At 35.9% G+C, this 18871-nt stretch overlaps 1 protein-coding gene across 1 annotated transcript in view; it reads right to left on the bottom strand.

Moving 5' to 3' along the window:
• Window positions 1–652: 652 nt before the first annotated feature.
• The window catches only part of PLA2R1 (phospholipase A2 receptor 1), a 121267-nt gene continuing 103048 nt past the window's right edge, over window positions 653–18871 (bottom strand). The window contains exons 22-29 of the mRNA XM_060107317.1: window positions 18529–18659; window positions 18011–18158; window positions 14389–14627; window positions 12646–12814; window positions 10613–10753; window positions 8647–8763; window positions 6950–7126; window positions 653–4180 (exon numbers count right to left, since the gene is read on the bottom strand). Of these exons, the coding sequence (XP_059963300.1) occupies window positions 3966–4180; window positions 6950–7126; window positions 8647–8763; window positions 10613–10753; window positions 12646–12814; window positions 14389–14627; window positions 18011–18158; window positions 18529–18659 (1337 nt within the window). The 3' untranslated portion in view covers window positions 653–3965. The remainder of the gene's footprint in view (window positions 4181–6949; window positions 7127–8646; window positions 8764–10612; window positions 10754–12645; window positions 12815–14388; window positions 14628–18010; window positions 18159–18528; window positions 18660–18871) is intronic.

Here is an 18871-nt window from a genome sequence, read left to right on the forward strand (position 1 = left end):
AAAGTAAGGTTTGTAAAAATAAGATATTGTTAATTTCATCATACTTTTGTTGATACTACTTTTCTATTAAAATGTCTTTATATTAATACATGTTTTAATCAGAACACTGGAGTTGCACATATAGTTCATCCAATTTAATGAAAATGTTCATCATAAAACTTAACTGGTAAAGCCAATCTTCATTGTCAAAGAAATGATCCAAATAAGACAATGTTCAAAAAAAGTCTGATTTCATTTTTCAATTCAAATAAGCATGATAATACTCATCCCAAAAGCTCAGTTAGAAATCTAAGATAAATAAAGCGCAAAGTCTTGCCATGAGCTCTCAGCCCAGATAAAGTAACACATCAGGGTCTTATCAATAGCTGCACTGTCTTTACTTTGCTTTCCCTAGATTTTCTCTCCAGAAATAGTCTTTCATGATAGACAGGGGCTGGATGAGATAAAGTCTCAAAGGAATGCAGTTATCTTTCCTGCTGTTTATATATATATATATATATATATATATATATATATATATATATATATATATATATACCATGCATATTAATTTAGACTATCCTAACATGGGGCAAAATAACCCTTTTCTAATTCGGCACTTCATCCTTAACAGAAAAATGTATGAAAACAGAGGAAGACGTGAGAATTTACATGGGTTTATAAATTCCTTTATTAAAAGAAATTTCACTGACATCATTATTTTGAAATTTTGTCTTTGTCTGGTGCCATGGAGGATTTTACCAAGAGAAGGCATCATCATAATATTTGGAGTAAAATACATGTCTTTTTTTTTTTTTTTTTGAGGTAGAAAAGGACATTTCTGCAAAAAGAGGTGGGAAAGAAGAACCAGCATGACACCTTGATCTCAGGCAAGTCAGTTCTAAGAAAGAATACATATAAAGGTTAATGAGTCTGAAAACTGAGCTCCTTAAAAATATCCATGCCCCTGTATCCCTTGGAAGTCTTTATGTATCCACAGGGTACATATTCTCAATTTAAAGACTGTTAACTTAGAGAATGTATTTCAATAGCCCATAGAAGCTACATAATTAATCGAAGATAGATCTCTAACTTCTTCTGTCAGGCAGAGGTAGGGGACCCACTGAGGAAACCAAGGCCTTAGAAGATGGAGGACCTACTATTTAGGAGGATCCTGGACCCATGGATAACTGAATAGAGCAAAGTCTTCCTGCAACCCCATGTTGGTGTGGATGAAAAATAAACCTTCGCTGTGTTAAGCCAATGAGATTTTGGGATTGTTTGGTCCAGTATTAAGCCTCCCCTGACCAAGGGAGTAACTGATAGTGCTGCAGAGGTGACATGGCCTTATTGCCAAGAACTGTAATGTCCAGGTACGGAATTGAATGGGAGTCACAACCAGGGATAAGGCAATGCCAGGGAAAGCCAGGATGGGGCCAGTCCAAAGAGACTAGACTACAGGTTACACCAAATACAGACTTCATAGAGACGCCAGTAGAATTCCCAGGTGTGGGCCAGACAACTACCATCAGTGGACACCAGATAACACACCCACAGTCAGTTATCACGTACTCCCCCCAGTACCACAAGGACACAACAAGTTCTCATATATCCATCCACCATTTTGAGGAGGGAATGGAAACTCCGGAAGACTGAACGTTTATCTAGTGAGACCATGTAATGCACCCTTGATAGGGAGTAGAACTTTCAATAGAAGAAACATTTAAACTGAAAGAAGACTGTTGGAATTGGAAGATCCCAGTATACCTTCAATTGGAAAAATCCAAGATTTTCTATTACGCAAAGTTATAGAAAATAATTGACTGTTTTTTGGAGGGGGCACGTTAATTATGTGTGAATGAGTTTGTGACCCTGCTACTTTTTTCTTTTCATGTATAGCATGAAATCCAGCTCAGATTAAAAATAGTTGTGGAAGAAAGTTTTTAAAAGTGCACGTATGTGAATAAAACAGAGTATTTCAGTAATTCCTATTTCTGAAATTTCAGTAATGGGAAGCAGCACATGATCTGTCCATTAGGATGTGGTTCAATACTAAATATCAAAGTACAGAGCACTGACAAGCAGTACAGTTTTTTTTTTCCTGAAAAACCACTTTACTAATGACATACTTGGTCAAATTTTTATGTGTGACTGACTATTCAACTTCAATATACCTTGACTGGAAGGATAATTGATTAGCAGTTTTTACCAAGTCCACTAAAAAGAACAGAACTTTAATTTCACTTGACAGATTATTAAATTGAGCTTTTATAACATCTGGTTAGTCCAAGCCAATTTTTCCTTTGAGTCATAACTATACAACTGTCACATAATGTAATATCTTAAAAAAAAAAAAAGTCCCCAAACAAACAAAATTATGGAAGTAGGTTGTCTCAGTGTGTAAACTGCACAGCAGTAGCAAAGAGCTGCTTTTGGAAGCTGTGTTAACTGTTTCAGGCCACAAGGACTTCATTCTTAGGACACGTTCTTCAAATTGTATTTCTAATGATGATAGTTTTCCACTTAGAAACTTATTCATACTTTCTCCCAAGCTCCATCTTGTGACTACTTGCCACCAGTTTTGAGGCAGCTGGTTGTAATAACTAAAATGCACACTCTAGGGAGACTCCCCCAGTTTCTCTCTATCACAGGATCTTACTTAATTTTCATGACCACCTGATATTTTCTTCTTATGCATTTCTTTACTGGTTTACTGTCGGTTTTCCTTCATTCGAAAATAAGTGCTCGCCCCAATACCTCCAATTTCTGGAATGGCTCTTGGTCCTTGACAGGAACTCAATAAACATTTATGCAATGAGTAAACTTTTGAACATTGATTTTGAAGTCCTTTTACTTTATAAGAAATTAATGAAGGAAGATTAAATCTGTGAGTTTTAATTTATGGATGGTATCATACTTTTAATCATTTTTTACTGACTGCATGAACTAGCCCAATGCAAATGGAGTTGGTTCCCCCAAACCCTAGTTTACTCAATAGAACTCCCCAAATAAACTCCTTTATATAGCAAAGGTATCTAGATCACTACTGAAGAGTAATTTATTTAGTACTTGTCTTGTTCTAATGAAACTGTAATTCACATCTTTCATTTTTCCCCTTTAAATTCAAGTTACATTTTATATCTTTTGGTTGTTAGGAGTGGTATACATTTTATACCTTTAGTCTTTGATAAAGCTTGTGAATTTTAACAGTATTAGGATAACAATAAGTCCCTCTGAGCTTATCTATAAGATTTTTTAACTATCCAACTGTGTCATCGTTTAGTAATTGATGATTTTAGGCCACATTGCATGGTTGCTTATGAAATTGTGCTGCTAACCAAGATTTTTACTATTTAAAGAAAGGTTATTTTTCTTCTCCTTTAGTTTGAGAAGTCAGAACTAATAAAAATGAATGTCACCCTAAATACTAGTATAGAGCCCAGAACCTGTGAGTTTTAAGCTTAGAAATTAGTGTTTTCCAAACCCTGCTGTTAAACTGATCAAATTAAAAAACAAACAAGAAACCTCTCAAAAGCCTTTTCTCTTTTCCTCTCTTATACAAGTGTAGGACTTTAAATTTTGTTTTGCTTTTCTCTGCCTCTCTCTTTTAATGGAATGAGTATTGGTAAACGTCTGAATAGATATCAGATTAGTTTTAAAATTCCCAAAAATTTTTGGTAGAAGCATATTAATGCAAAAACTATTATTCACATTGGTTTGAGAGTTTTCATTTGGGAGTTTCTTTTAATAGTTTTTTGTTTTCTGAAGAATAGCCACTGTAAAATCTCCCCTTTTAAAGAATAGATCACAGTTCGAGGAAATGAATAAATGAACACCTATCTGATTTGGTTACAGTTCAAAACCAGGAATCATTTTAAGAATAATTAAAATGGTGACACGATTCATATTAGAGTGGCATCTGGTCTGTAAAGGAAAGTACTCTTCTTTACTCATTCTCATGGCCGTGGCATCCTCTCACTTCATTATTATTGGTCATTCTTCTCAAGATCAGAAATGAGAATATTTTCTTCTAAATGTACTGTACTAAAGTTGGTTGCAGGATAGTAAGGATTTCCAAACTGTGCAAGTCTCCTGAAGATACCACTATTGTGCTTGTATATGCAGAAGGAAAGTGTGGAAATTGCCAGAATTACTATCAGTGTCACTGCTACTGCAAGGGGTAGAATGCTGTGACTTGGTCCTGAAAGAAGATGAAAAAAAGAAAACTTCAATGACAAGTAGTAAGATAGATACTGTCACATAGTTACTTTCTCTTTTATTATTCCTATGAAAAATCAAAACTTTCTCTACTGTTCTAAACCTACATTTTCCTGGATCCTCCTTTACTGTGTGAATATCTAAAACCAAATACAAAAAATACTGAGATGAAAATTTCCTTTTAATCAGCAAAGTTATGTCATTGCTTATAGAAGGGCTCAGCAAATAATGGTCCATGGATCAAATCTGGGCACCTGTTTTTACAAATGACATTTTATTAGAACTCAGCCACACTAATAATGTTTCTGTTGTCTATGGCTGCTTTTGTGCAACAAAGGCAGTGTGACAGAAACCATATGGCTCCTACAGCCTGAAATATTTACTATTTGGTCCTTTAAAGAAAAGTTTGCTGACCCCTGATTTATAATAATCATTATTAGTGCTCACAAACACATACACTGCTTTTTTTTTTTTTTTTTTTTAAGCTGAAGAATCCCCATCCAGTTTCAGCACTGTGCTGCATTAAAAATATGAGTAAAATATAGTCCCTGCCTGCAAGGAACTCAGTTTTGTTGGGATATGATGTGGAGTTGGTCCAGCAACGGTAACCTCCCTGGCTTTTTGCAAAGATTAAAAAAATCAGGACCTTCTCACCTTTTAGATCTCAAGAATCTTGAGAAATGAATAATAGCTCCTCCATTCAAAAAGTTAGAGGGTTCCTGTTTGAGGATTTTCTACTGTAAGAATGTATCTTTTCCAAGTAGACTCTATATCAAAGTTTGAACTCTGCTATTTTTGATCTAAGCAAAGATCCAGAGAAATATGTAGGGAATGACCCAGAGGCAGAGCAGTAAAGGATTTGTGAGTGGAGGGAGTGCCTTAGTGCACTACTTATGCTCATTCACTCTTAAATGTCAACATTACCAATAGCAAAAATACACTTTAAAAAAAAAAAAAAAAAACAAACCTCGGGCCTCCCTGGTGGCGCAAGTGGTTGAGAGTCCGCCTGCCGATGCAGGGGATACGGGTTCGTTCCCCGGTCTGGGAGGATCCCATATGCCGCGGAGCGGCTGGGCCCGTGGGCCATGGCCGCTGAGCCTGCGCGTCCGGAGCCTGCGCGTCCGGAGCCTGCGCGTCCGGAGCCTGTGCTCCGCAACGGGGGAGGCCACAGCAGTGAGAGGCCCGCATACCGCAAAAAAAAAAAAAAAAAAAAAACAAACCTCGATTTTGCAATTTTAAAATAAAATTGTATAAGTTTGCATAATATTATTGAAAACATGTAGTATTGTGTATGTGTAAAGATACTTTTTAAAGAAAGACTGTTGAATGAGTATTCACTCTCAGGATGGAGGCAGTGGGCAGGTATAGAAGGGGCATATGGAATCAGAAAATGTGGAGTGTAGTTCTCCATGTAGCCTCAGTTTGGACAAGTACTTTTCTCATCTGCAACATGGGAATACTGTATCTGCTTCACTGCCTTGGAAAGTTGCTGTGTAGGATAAAAGAGGTGTCTTATGTGGTACAGGAAGCTTTAAAGTCCTGAACAGACATGAGATGTTTCTGATTTGTTCTTGATAGTTGAATGCTAGTGGTTGCTTGGGCACACTAATAGGTTAGTCATGGTTTCCACACAGAGTTGATATCCACACTTTCAGAGCTTCAAAGTTTGGTTCCCATACCTACCAGTTTTTGCTCTTTAATTCCCAATATCTAATCAGTCACCAAAGCCTGATGATTCTCTTTTCCCATTTCCGCCTTCCCTTTTTTGTTCCCAGTTCTATCACTCAAATTACAACTGTCTCCCTTTACATCAGATGGGTGTGACTCCACTTTTGGTGTCTCTAGAGCATGTAGGTGTTCCCTGTGTCCTTCACCATGGAGTTCAGCTCTTTAGCCCAGCACTTTCTGTGGATGGATCCTGCAGTAATACGGTTTTATTCCCAACACCACCTAACATGGTCCAGTCTAAGCTCATTCTCAATTTCTGCCTTTAATCATTCTGGACCTTTTATCCAATATTCATTCCCTCCTCTATTCTCATTATCTTTTGCGATTCCAAAGACTCATCCCCTCTATGAAGTTTTCTTCAGGAGCCCAGGCCATATCAATCCCTCCTTCTTTGTGAATACCTGCATCTAGAAACTGTTGTGATTACTATAAACACCTTCCCACTGTTAATGATCCTTGTTAATGTCTTCTCTTAGAAAGCTCTATTATTTGCAACTGACTAGAATTTTCTGGCTTATATTTCTAAAATTATTTATAATCACCACAACCTAAGTATATAGCTCAAGATCAAGTTATGTGACTTTTATAATATATTATGGCCTGCAGTAGAGAATCACGTCTACTTATCCACAACAAGGATACCTAGACCTGAATTATATTTCCTGGGACCAAAGATGGAGCTTAAAATTCTGAGTAGCAGCTGCCAGAATGAGGGTTGCTGGTTTACATTCCCAGCTCTATTTGCTTGAGGTAAACTTCTTTTTTTGCCCATTAGGTTAACAGCTAGGGCGACACAAGAAAATCATAGTCTTTGATTTGATTTATAATGATTTTTTTCCTTCATATCAGAGGAAGGAGCTGAAATGTTCTCCGACTTGTTTGATGTAAAACAAGATGATAATGTTAGAATCTATCTGAATACTCTCTGAATACTTAGATTTTAAAAGCTTTAAGTGCTAAAGAGGTGGGTCAACTTTAGTCAAGGTAGAAGCAAAATGAAGATTTACTTTCTAACTTTACCCACCTGCTTCCATTTTACATATAAATCCTTTTTTGTCTTGACATGAGGATAACTGCCACACTCCTTCAGGAATCCTCAGGGCAACACACAGATGGGGTTTGACATGGTCCATCTCTGGCTTCCTAATACCCCAGTTTGACTGGTCTGCGAGAGTTCCATCAAACCACTTTATGGTTTCATCTGTGGAAAAAATGCTAACATGAATTATGTGCATGGTTATCAAACATACTAAGTCTGGAATGAACCTTAAAAAGCAGCCCCTAAATTTAATGAGACTCTCTCCTTATCTGATGCATTCAACAATCATGAACTCGACATCAAAATGTAGGTATAAGTGAAATTGCCTTGTGAACAACTCTCTTTATTTTATATATATTGTTCTAATTTAGTTCATTCAAGATATCATGTTTCTTGGGGCTTCCCTGGTGGCACAGTGGTTGGGAGTCCACCTGCCGATGCAGGGGACACGGGTTCATGCTCCGGTCCAGGAAGATCCCACATGCCGCAGAGCGGCTGGGCCCGTGAGCCATGGCCGCTGAGCCTGCGCGTCCGGAGCCTGTGCTCCGCAACGGGAGAGGCCACAGCAGTGAGAGACCCGTATACCGCAAAAAAAAAAAAAAAAAGATATCATGTTTCTTAATGTAACAGTTTGAATTTGAAATATTCTATATCATTACAAACAATTAAAAGAAACCATTTAAAGTCCTAACAGCTCTATCATTACAAAGTAGATCACTTTCTAAAAGAATTTTACAGTGAGCTTCTTTTATTTTGTAAAGTGCCCCTTAAAATTTATTAGATTTATAGATAGAATAATAAAATTTGTAGTTTGAACTTAAAAGCTTAAAGAAAAAAAAACCTTCATTACTTCAGTAGATTGAATATCTTAGAAATCAAGTAGTTGCAAACAGTCCTTTATGAGCACAGAGTACAGTGAGCTTCTTTAAAAAGCAAGCCAGTGGTATACCAAGGGGTGGGGGCAGTGGTAGAATCCATCCATGTGTAGGTGATAAGGGAGTACCTTGTCTGAAAAGGATTTAAAACAAACAATAAAACTAAGCATAAGTCAGTCAGCTTTTATTATCACCCTGTGCTAGAAGTTTTAAGCAATGTCAGTGATTGAAATACTCTTCTTTGCCAGCATGGACCTATCCTCTACCTTGGTACACCACTGTAACAAGTTCTCTATACCAGTTAAAGTAATTTTCTTTACAAGTACTTTCAACAGCCATCAGTTACATAAAGAAAAGAATAGCATGCTCTCATCTGATTACAAACTCTGGTTTTTATGAGTAGCAAATAACAGTTCTACTAGCACTATTTATCACTGAAACATTTCCATAACTCTATTGTGCTCTTATAACATTTAGAAACCTGGGGTATTTTCAAGTAAATATGGTTTGGTGTCTATGACTAAGTCTGTGAACACAAAGTTCCAGCCAAGCATCTTCATAATGCAAGATTAAGTATAAGATAAACTTGTTTGTTTTCATTTTTGGTTTTCTGGGATTATTTCAAAGGGCAAGAGGTTATAAAAAGGGGTTAGCAATGATGTATTTGGAAGAAATGGCTTTAGGATTTATGATATTTTTTTAAACAGCAATGTATCCAAGGAAAGTTTTCTGGTTTGCAGATGCCATTTCCATCAACCTTGACCACTGTGTATTTATTTATGCCCTCTCCTCTACCCAGTCACTTACTGTCACCATCAAACTGAGCATTCAGCCAAACCATCTGGACAGAAGAACTGAAAGCTAAAAGCTGGTCTAGGAGAAATGAATTTTCAGCTTCATCTTTGATTGTTAAAAGATTAGATCCTATAAAAGAGACAAACAGCAAATGAATAACTATTTGTGTTTACATGTAAATGCAATTAAAATAATGTCTTCTATACCATAATTCATAAAGCTCAGGCGTTGATGCATGTAAATCAATGAAGTTAGAACACTCCTTCACACACCATACACAAAAATGAACTCAAAATGGTTTAAAGATTTAATATAAGACATGACACCATAAAACTCCTAGAAGAGAATGTAGGCAAAATATTCTCTGACATAAATCATAGCAATGTCTTCTTAGTTCAGTCTCCCAAAGCAAAAGAGATAAAAGCAAAAATGAACAAATGAGACCTAATTAAACTTACAAATTTTGCGTAAACAAAACGAAAAGACAACCTATGGAATGGGAGAAAATATTTGGAAACAGCGCAACCAGCAAGGCCTTGGTTTCCAAAATATACAAACAGCTCATATAGCTCAATATCAAAAAAACCACAACCCAATCAAAAAGTAGACGGAAGACCTAATTAGACATTTCTCCAAAGAAGACATACAGCTGACCAACAGGCACATGGAAAGATGCTCAACACTGCTAATTTTAGAGAAGTGCAAATCAAAACTATACTGAGATATCATCTCAATAATACTGAGATGCTATCCAGTCAGAATTGCCATCATCAAAAAGTCTACAAATAGTAAATGCTGGAGAGGGTGTGGAGAAAAGGGAACCTTCCTACACTGTTGGTGGGAATGTGAATTTGTGCAGCCACTATGGAGAACAGTATGGAGGTTCCTTAAAAAGTGAAAAATAGAGTTAACATATGATCCTGCAATTCCATTCCTGGACATATACCCAGAAAAGATGAAAACTCTTAATTTGAAAAGATACAGGCACCCCAACGTTCATAGCAGCACTATTTACAATAGCCAAGACATGGAAGCAACCTAAAGTGTCCATCAACAGATGAATGGATAAAGAAGATATGGTATATATACACAATAGAATATTGGCCATAAAGAAGAATGAAATAATGCCATTTGCAGCAGTATGGATGGACCTAGAGATTATCATACTAAGTGAAGTAAGGCAGACAGAGAAAGACAAATATCATATGATATCACTTATATGTGGAATCTAAAAAAATGAAACAAATGAACTTATTTACAAAACAGAAACAGATTCACAGACATAGAAAACAAACTTATGGTTACCAAAGGGGAAAGTTGGGGGAGGTATAAGATAGGAGCTTGGGATTAACAGATACATACTACTATGTATAAAATAGATAAACAACAAGGTCCTTCTGTGTTGCACAGGGAACTGTATTCAAAATCTTATAATAACCTATAATGGAAAAGAATCTGAAAAAGAATATATATCTATATATCTAACTATCTATCTATCCATATCTGAATCACTTTGCTGTACACCAGAAACTAACACATTGTAAATCAACTATACTTCAATAAAAAAATTAAAAAGCTCAGGCTTTGAAAAGTGAAAGTTTCCATTGTTAATAAGTAATTTTTGATTAGAATTTTAAAAGTAGTATGACATTTATTAAAAGATACAAGCTTGTACTTAAAGAATAGAATATTAATTTTCAGGAATATTAAAGATTCATAATTCAAATTCATTCAAAAGTAACACTTTTTTGGGAAAGTGCAGTATCCTGAGCCATTGTCTTGGGTTTTTAATTGTATACTGGACATTGAACATTTTAGCCATCCCCCAAACAAGCAAATTCAATAATATTTACTTTTTCAATTGTTTTTGTTGCTTCTAAAATCACTAAATAATCAGACAAATGAAGAAAACTACATTGTTTACTGAAATGTCAAGAAGGAACACATTGAAAGCATTTTAACACAACAAAAGAATTACCTTCCTTTTTGCAAAATTCATGAGCAGCCTCAAAACTCGTACTGTCTAAGACTGTAGAAAAACTGTAGCAATTACTTTTGAATTTTATCCAGGGAATAGATGTTTCTGAGCACAACTCTGGGTATCCAAATGGTCTTGTTTCTATGAACAAAATCAGTTATGATTTCAGGGTGGTGACTGGGTTCACTTATTGAGATAAACATTGCATTACATTCTATGAAAGACCAAGATAAATATATGTAATGAGATTTTCATGATAATACTCTGAAAGAGTGGGTTTAATGTAAATGATTACAAAACTGGAATGGCTTATAGCATGTCTGGCAGAAATAATCTTTTCCTACACATAACAGGGTATATTAATGCATAGCTTCATAGGCTTAGTTTGGGTGTTATCTTTAATATTTACAATTAGTGTCCTAAAGGTTGGAAAAACTGGGGGATATGATTCAGAGAAATACTGGCAGCTGAATGAAGTTGGTAAAAGACACTTCCAAATGTACAGAATGTGTTCCATTCAGTGCTGAAGATTTAGTAACTCCTTACCTGCTAGTCAACTTAGAGAAAATAAAGCATTCAATAAAGTAACATATCATAACATAACATAGTATAACATAATATATCATAACATAACATAGTATAACATATCATAACAACATATATCATGACATGACATAATACAACATATCATAACATAACAAATCATATCATAACAACATATCATAATATATCATGATATAACATAACACAACACATAACTAAGGGGAATTTGGGGAAGTCTTTGTTTCAGAGGGCAAGCATGAGAGTCAGACACACCCACACTGAGATCCTAGGTGCATGGCTGTGGGTATGTTACCTATCTTCCCCACACTCCCACACACGTAAAAGAGAGCTAACAATAAAATCTTTCTTACAACTTAAGAAGTTTAGGTGAGCTAGTGCCTGTCACTTAAGCACTCAATAAATGTAACGTTATTGAAAAAAGAAGGATAACTTCATGGTGTTTTAAAAGGAGAATTAGCTTTCCCAATACATATGGCTATCATTTATATTTTTGTCCTGAATTGTTTTGAGCTGAACTTACGTAATATGTGTGCTATTTGACTTATAGTATCCAGAGAGTAAGTAAATACATGCACACTTACTAAATGAGAGATTTAAAAAGAAACCAGTTAGTGTTAAGGAAATTTCTTTTTGTACACCATAGCAATCAAAGGAAAGGGGACCTGATTTAATGGGATAAACATGACATCAGAGATCAAGGAAACTTGGCTTCTTCTCCTGGTGCTGTTGACAGACATCTGTGAGATCTTCAGGAAGCTATTTAATGTTCTGAGTTTAAGTTTCATCTTTAAAATAATGTTCATCTGGTTGGGCGAGGTGAACATTCAGTGTCATGAGATACTATTATCATTACTGTCATGTTTTATATATACATATATAATATAAATACAAATATTATTACGATGATGATTATGATGATGATGATGCTCTAGAATCCTATTAATCTTTGACTTAAACATAAATCTTCAGTGGTATTCAAGGTCCTCCACACGTGCTCCTAATCTATGTTTCTAACCTGATTTCCTACCTCTCTCTTACCAAAAACCTGCCATGCAGGAAAATCTCAACACCAGCTTTGCTCAGCTACATGCCCAGTCCTTTCTTCTTCCCATGTCTGCCCAAGCTTTTCTGCTCAGAATGCCTCTCCATGTCCCATCGTTTCCTGATCACACCCATTCTTCAAGACCAATCTCCACAGTCATGTCCTTCAAGAAGGCTTTTTGCTTTTCCCCAAGTGGATCTGATGTGTCCATTTTCTTGCTAATCCCCCACAGCACTTGCTATGGCTCTTATATCATTTGGTAGCCCTGCCTCATGTAACACTTATTTGTACATCACCTACCAGACCAGATGCTTCTCGAGGGCAGATACTTATTACTAATTTCCCTCATAGCTCTTGCTTAGCGCAGTGCCTTACATACAGTAGGTTCACAGTATGTATTTCTTGAGTTGAATAGAATTGAACCTACCTGTGGGCACATGACAAATGGCTCCTTGCAGATATGACTCACAGGCTGTGCTACTCCAGTGTCCACTGGTGTCGGCAAAAACACAGTCACCCAGGAAGGATGACTCATCATCTTTCCAAAAAGTGAAGGAGGATTTGGTGCCATCTGACCAGTCAAAATTAAGACCATTCTGTGGAGGGAAATTGAGCCATCATTTCCTTGCCATGAATGCTGGCAGCATCACCCAATGCTGTCTGAGCAGCTCTCACTTCATGCATGGATTTATATTTCCACATCTAGACTTATATTTCAGGAAGTCTAGGACAGCTTGAGGATATGGCCTGACAAAAAGGACTATCTTCCATAAGCAATATCTTTTTAGTTTTTGGGAATCCTTGGTTCCCTCCCACCATAATTTCCTGGTAAGCAGTCAGAGTGAAGTTGAATCAATATCTTGTTCTTTACACCAAAATAAATTTAAGATTGATCAAAGATTCATACATATAATTGAAAACATAAAAGTGCTAAAGAAAACTTGGCTAAATATTTTATACTCTTGACATGGGAAAAATCTTTCCGAGTCTGATAAAAAAATCCAGAGGCCATAAAGCAAAATTGACTACATAAAGTTAAAAACTCTGTAATACAAAAATACAATAAACAACCATGAGATACCATCCTTTCACCTATCCTGCTGGCAAGGATTAAAATTTTGACATACCCAGTGCTGGCAAGGATGTGAAAAAACTAGATGCTATCACACACTGTTGTTAGCATGTCAATTGGCACAAAATTTTAGAGGGCAATATGGCACCATCACTTGTTAAAATTTATAAAGGGTACTTAGGAACTTCATTCCTGGGGATTTATCCTACTTGTACAAGGTTATTTGTTGTACATTGTTTGGAATTGTGAAAACTGGGAAGAACCCAAATGTCCATTCACATGAGAATGATTTAATAAATTGTGGTGTATCCATATATGCTGCTGTCTCAAAGAATGTATTAGATTTTTATGAGCTGACATAGGAAGCTGAACAATGTATATTAAATTAAAAGCAAGCTTAAGGACAGTATATATAGTATGAGCTCATTTATATTTAAAAATATATATACATACTAATCCATTACATGTGTATATATATGCATACACAGAAACTTTCTAAATGACATACAAGAAACTGTTTACAGTGATTAACTTTGAGGAGTAGAACTAGAGGTCAGGATAGAATAGATTTACTTTTCGCTATTTGAGTGTGTAATACTTTTATTTAAAAAAATTTAAAAATATTACTTTCCAAACCATTTTCCTAGAGGGGGGATAACGCACATGTTAAATTCCAAGGGGTACTGAATTAATTAATAACCGAATTTCTATGCAGGAAGCATGATTCGTTTTTCTTGGGGATTCTTTAAATGCAACATATTACCCAAACGCAGGTGCTTGAGTTCAGTATGTATTCCAGTGCACATATAAGTCAGTATCCTGAAATTTTTCAGACGTCTTCAGAGAAACTTTGAAGGGCATGAATTTCCAGAAATTAGGCAAGTAGATGTTTACCCTAAAAAGGGACACCTTTTGTAGTTATATGCTGCTCATGAGGTTGGTCAGTAGTTATTGTATAATCCAATTACCTAAATGTTACATTTACTGTTATTTCATGGCTTTTTTTTTCCTGTGCTAATTTCAGTGGCTATATCACTAAGGAGGTAGATATGAAACTTAATTATGCAAGGATTGCCCAAGGGATTTTAGGACACCTACATCTTCAGTGAACAGTCCAATCCAGTGGGCATGTCCTAGCCGGTTGAGGATAACAGTGAGGAAAGACTGGTGGTACTGGTCTGTAATGCTGACCAGTTCTGCTCCGTGCATCAGGCAGGTTTTTAGTGCTGTATACCAAGTCATATTTGCATTAATTATTTTGTAAGTTCTGTTTCCATATTCTAAGGTATTGGGGATTGGATACATATCAGATGTATTTATACTGTGTCCAGAAGTATCTAGAAAAAGAACAGCAAAAATTATTTGTAGAACCTGGATGAGAACGGGGGAGGCAAAGCTTAGCATGGATCCCTGTGCAATGATCCATGCTTTCGTTAACATCAGAGTTTTTCTTCCCAGAATTGACTATTTCAAAATGAAGACAATACCTGTAAGCATAGGTGATACTAAAGAATGAAAACACTTAGGAAATTTAATGAATGAGTTTTAAATATATATATAAACATATATTGAATCATTTCTAGATTTCCCAATTTTGACAGTCCCTTGTCAAACTGACCACTTTTTGGTGGAACTGATAGGATCTCCTTAGGCAAGTTTACTTCTACTAGGTACACTCAGCCTAACACATGCCGCTGGCAGAACTTAATACTTACTAAGAGAATATTAACATATATAATGTAGTCAAACACTGCTTTGCAAACACAATTTACAAGTGCATATTCTCAAATATAATACTTTATTAAACTTCTGAGACTGTATGATAGTTGCTATCATGTTTAATGCTAATATGTATAATTTCTAAAGAGAAGTTAAAAAATAAGTTAATGCTTAGAAATACATACAGTTCTTATAAAACATTACTATTAATATGTCACCTATCAGAGTCAAGATTTATAAATTAAAAGACAAGGTTTTCCCACACATGATCATTGGTGCTTTGTATAAATGAGTGGCTGTGATCAAGTGAGAACCAAGCTCATGTGTTACATACAGATGTTTCCTCTTTACTATGTGCATTTGCCTTTTTGTTCTGTACTATCTTTAGGCTGAGTTTAGGCATCCTAAAGCACACAAAAAAGGTAAGAATTTCTCAACTGTCTGATCCAAAGTGGCTGGGATTTCTCTCTGTATACTGGTTTTTTATCACGTTTGGGGTTGAAAAGGAGCATGGTGGATAGGTCCGAAGACCTGGGACTCAATCCCAGTCCTGACCCTAAATGGCCAAATTAGTTAATCTCTCTAAACTTTAAATTTCTGGTCTGTAAGAGATTACTAAGGCCTTCGTTAGAGGCGTGTGGGTAAAATTCAAGGAGATATTCACATGGAGCACCTACTATAGGATGTGGAACACAGCAGGCACTCAATAAATGCTGCTTCTTGCTCTCCTCTCCTCTTCTTGTCACACTCTCCCAAATAAAAATGGCAGAGTGAGGATTTGACTTTTCCTGAAACTGTTACCTCAGTATAGCAGTAGTACATATTGTAAAACCAAAGTAAAATTAATCTATTCACCAATTAAATTTTGATGGACCGCACTTTTATCATCTATTTTTCTTTGTAGAAGTCTGTTTGCCAGCTGATGTACCAAGACTAAATGTTATTTATACAAAACCAACATAATACCAAAGTAGCCGTTTAAAAATGATAATTATTAAAATTAAAGTAACTGAAATTCTTTTTTTTTTTTTTTTTTCTTTTTGCGGTATGCGGGCCTCTCACTGTTGTGGCCTCTCCCGTTGCGGAGCACAGGCTCCGGATGCGCAGGCCCAGCGGCCATGGCTCACGGGCCCAGCCGCTCCGCGGCATATGGGATCCTCCCAGACCGGGGCACGAACCCGTATCCCCTGCATCGGCAGGCGGACTCTTAACCACTGCGCCACCAGGGAGGCCCTGAAATTCTTTGTATGTGTGACCCAAATACCAATTTAACTGGTGTTCCCCACTAAGTCGTGCACCTGTATTTTCACATATATGAATTTCTCCCTATGTTATTGATTTCATCAAGTTTCAAAACATAAGTGATTTTGAGCACTATGATTTTGCCATCTGTTGCCCTGAGAAAGATCCATTGGAAACCAAGTTCAAAATTGGGGACCTTGACTTTGCCCTTGTCTCTCTTTTTATTCAGATATCTTTATTCTTTTAGGCAGATCAAAGACTTTAGGTTCGAAACCCAATGCAAACACATACTCACATGGCACACAAAGAAGATGAGTCAGAATTTGGATATTCATCATAGACTACAAGAACTTGTGTAGTTGAATAATATAATAGAAACAATAATAACAAAAGCAACAATTGTTTGTTAAACACATGCTAGGAACTAGCTAAGCATTGTATATATGTAGAGTCTGTGAGATAGTTATTATTCCATTTTACAGATGCAGAAATCAAGGTTCAGAGAAGATAAGAAACTTGACTGACAGTTTATTTATAGAGGTGGAATAGGAACCCAGGTGGGATTTGAACTCCACCACCACTGCTCTATACTATCCCCAGAAGAACATAAACATTGTTAGTCCCAAAAATATCAAAGAGAGAAAGTGGTCAGAGAGTACATTTCAAGAAGAGATCAATATCAAGGTCCTAGAATAGAATCATTGTATTTGAGAGAACTTGAGTATGTTACTTATTTTTCCTAAGCCTCAAGTTCCTCATCTGTAAAATGCGGAGACTTTTACCTACTTCATACAAGTGTCGGGAGGATTTTATGGCACAATACTTATAAAAAGCAAGGCACAGTGCCAGGCGCATCGTAAGTGTACAAGTAATGACGTATTGATATTATTTCTTTTCTGACGAGACTCTGCTCTTCTCATAATACTCTTGCTATAGCTGATCTGGTATCTTTCAGTTCCTGACGACTACCATGCTAAAGTGATAACTGTGAACTAGGAAAGAGGATTTCTCTGGAACTGCTTTTCTGAGGATGGGTTGATACTTAGTATCATCAAAGAGTTCACATGTATGCAACACTGAGAGGTATAATAATTCATATTCCAAGTAAGCATATGTATCCTAGGCTGCCTAGAACTCCACACAGCTCCAGACACAAATTATGGCCTTCTAGAGAAGCCTGGGATTCAGTAAAAGCATGAGATGTGAGCTATTGTTGTTGTTTTTATTTTCGTTACTCAAGGTCACTTACAGTGCATTCACATTGTTCATGTCCCCACTGGCTACCTGTAATACTATAGCTTTGGTATTTCATACCAGAAGTCATTGGGGGTTCTGATCATCAGATCTAGAAACGGGCTCTTTGCCATATTTAGCCACAGAGACCATTCTGGGGTTCCAAGAAAGGAGTAAGTATTGAGTTGGTTTATTTCCTTGACTCTCTTCCAACATATTTTCAGTGTCTTTTTTAAAATATCTGAACAGACACGTAATCCTAGAACAAGCAGTAAAGCCTTTTAATATGACCAAAATGTATGCATAAACTTGCTCATCACTCAAGTGGTCTCTGGAGTCCTTAGAACCCCACTAGGGGGCACAACCCTGAGGTAGTGGAGATTAAGTGACCATATATATGTAAAGCTTAAAAAATAAGTGCTGGCACTTAGCTATGAAACTATCATTTATACAGTGTATAAAACAAATGTGGAAGAGAAGAGTGGGCCATGGAAATGAAAGGAATAAAAAAACAAATATTTCTTACCCTGCATTTTTTCACAAACAAACCCATAGCCTTCTTCTCTACAGTCTTCAAAATACCATTTTCCAGTAAAATGAAAATTAGGACTATTTGACAGCAAGGCACAGAGAGGAATGCGTTTTTGAACTTCGGTGGTGTTATGACTTGGAATCTTCAAAAGAATACATGTTTTTTAAAAATGGTAACATATAATGTTATTATAACACTGATATTTTTATTAAGGACATAATTTTTAAAATTCAAACACTATTATTCCTTTATTTGCATTTAATAAACCTGTTCACAAATTAGTTCATAACCCACAAAATAAAAAATTATTGTGATGAGTAAAGAAATTATATTCATGGAACACATGAAAATTATATGAAATTACATTATTAAAAATTAATATATTAACAATCAACTAATAAAAATTTATGCCTACAAAATATAGGAAGTAAAAAAAGAAAAACTTCAGTAAACAAGTCTCAAATAGGATCTCTTGCTAAAATGATTTCTAAAAAATAAATCTTAAAACTTACATTTACTATATCAAATGGGGACCAATTAGAATATGACACAGGCCTTCCATTTAGCCATTTTTCATAATCATCATTTTGTAACCCTATCCACACATTAGTGGTATGGCCAAAAAGATTCATAATAATGAAAGCTGAAAAATAAGAATACATTATCAAATTTAATACCATATAAACCATTTGGGTAATCATCAAATTCTGTTTATAGCTATGATTTTATTTAAATGATAGTAAAACTTAATTACAAATCAATTGTAAGAATTTTTTACTTTGTCCTTATTAAGATGATGCCGTCTCTGTCACTTTTGTTCAGTTTAAATTGACAGAAATTAGTTGGCTAAACCTG

This window comes from Mesoplodon densirostris, chromosome 8, assembly GCF_025265405.1.
Source record: "Mesoplodon densirostris isolate mMesDen1 chromosome 8, mMesDen1 primary haplotype, whole genome shotgun sequence".
NCBI lineage: Eukaryota > Metazoa > Chordata > Mammalia > Artiodactyla > Ziphiidae > Mesoplodon > Mesoplodon densirostris.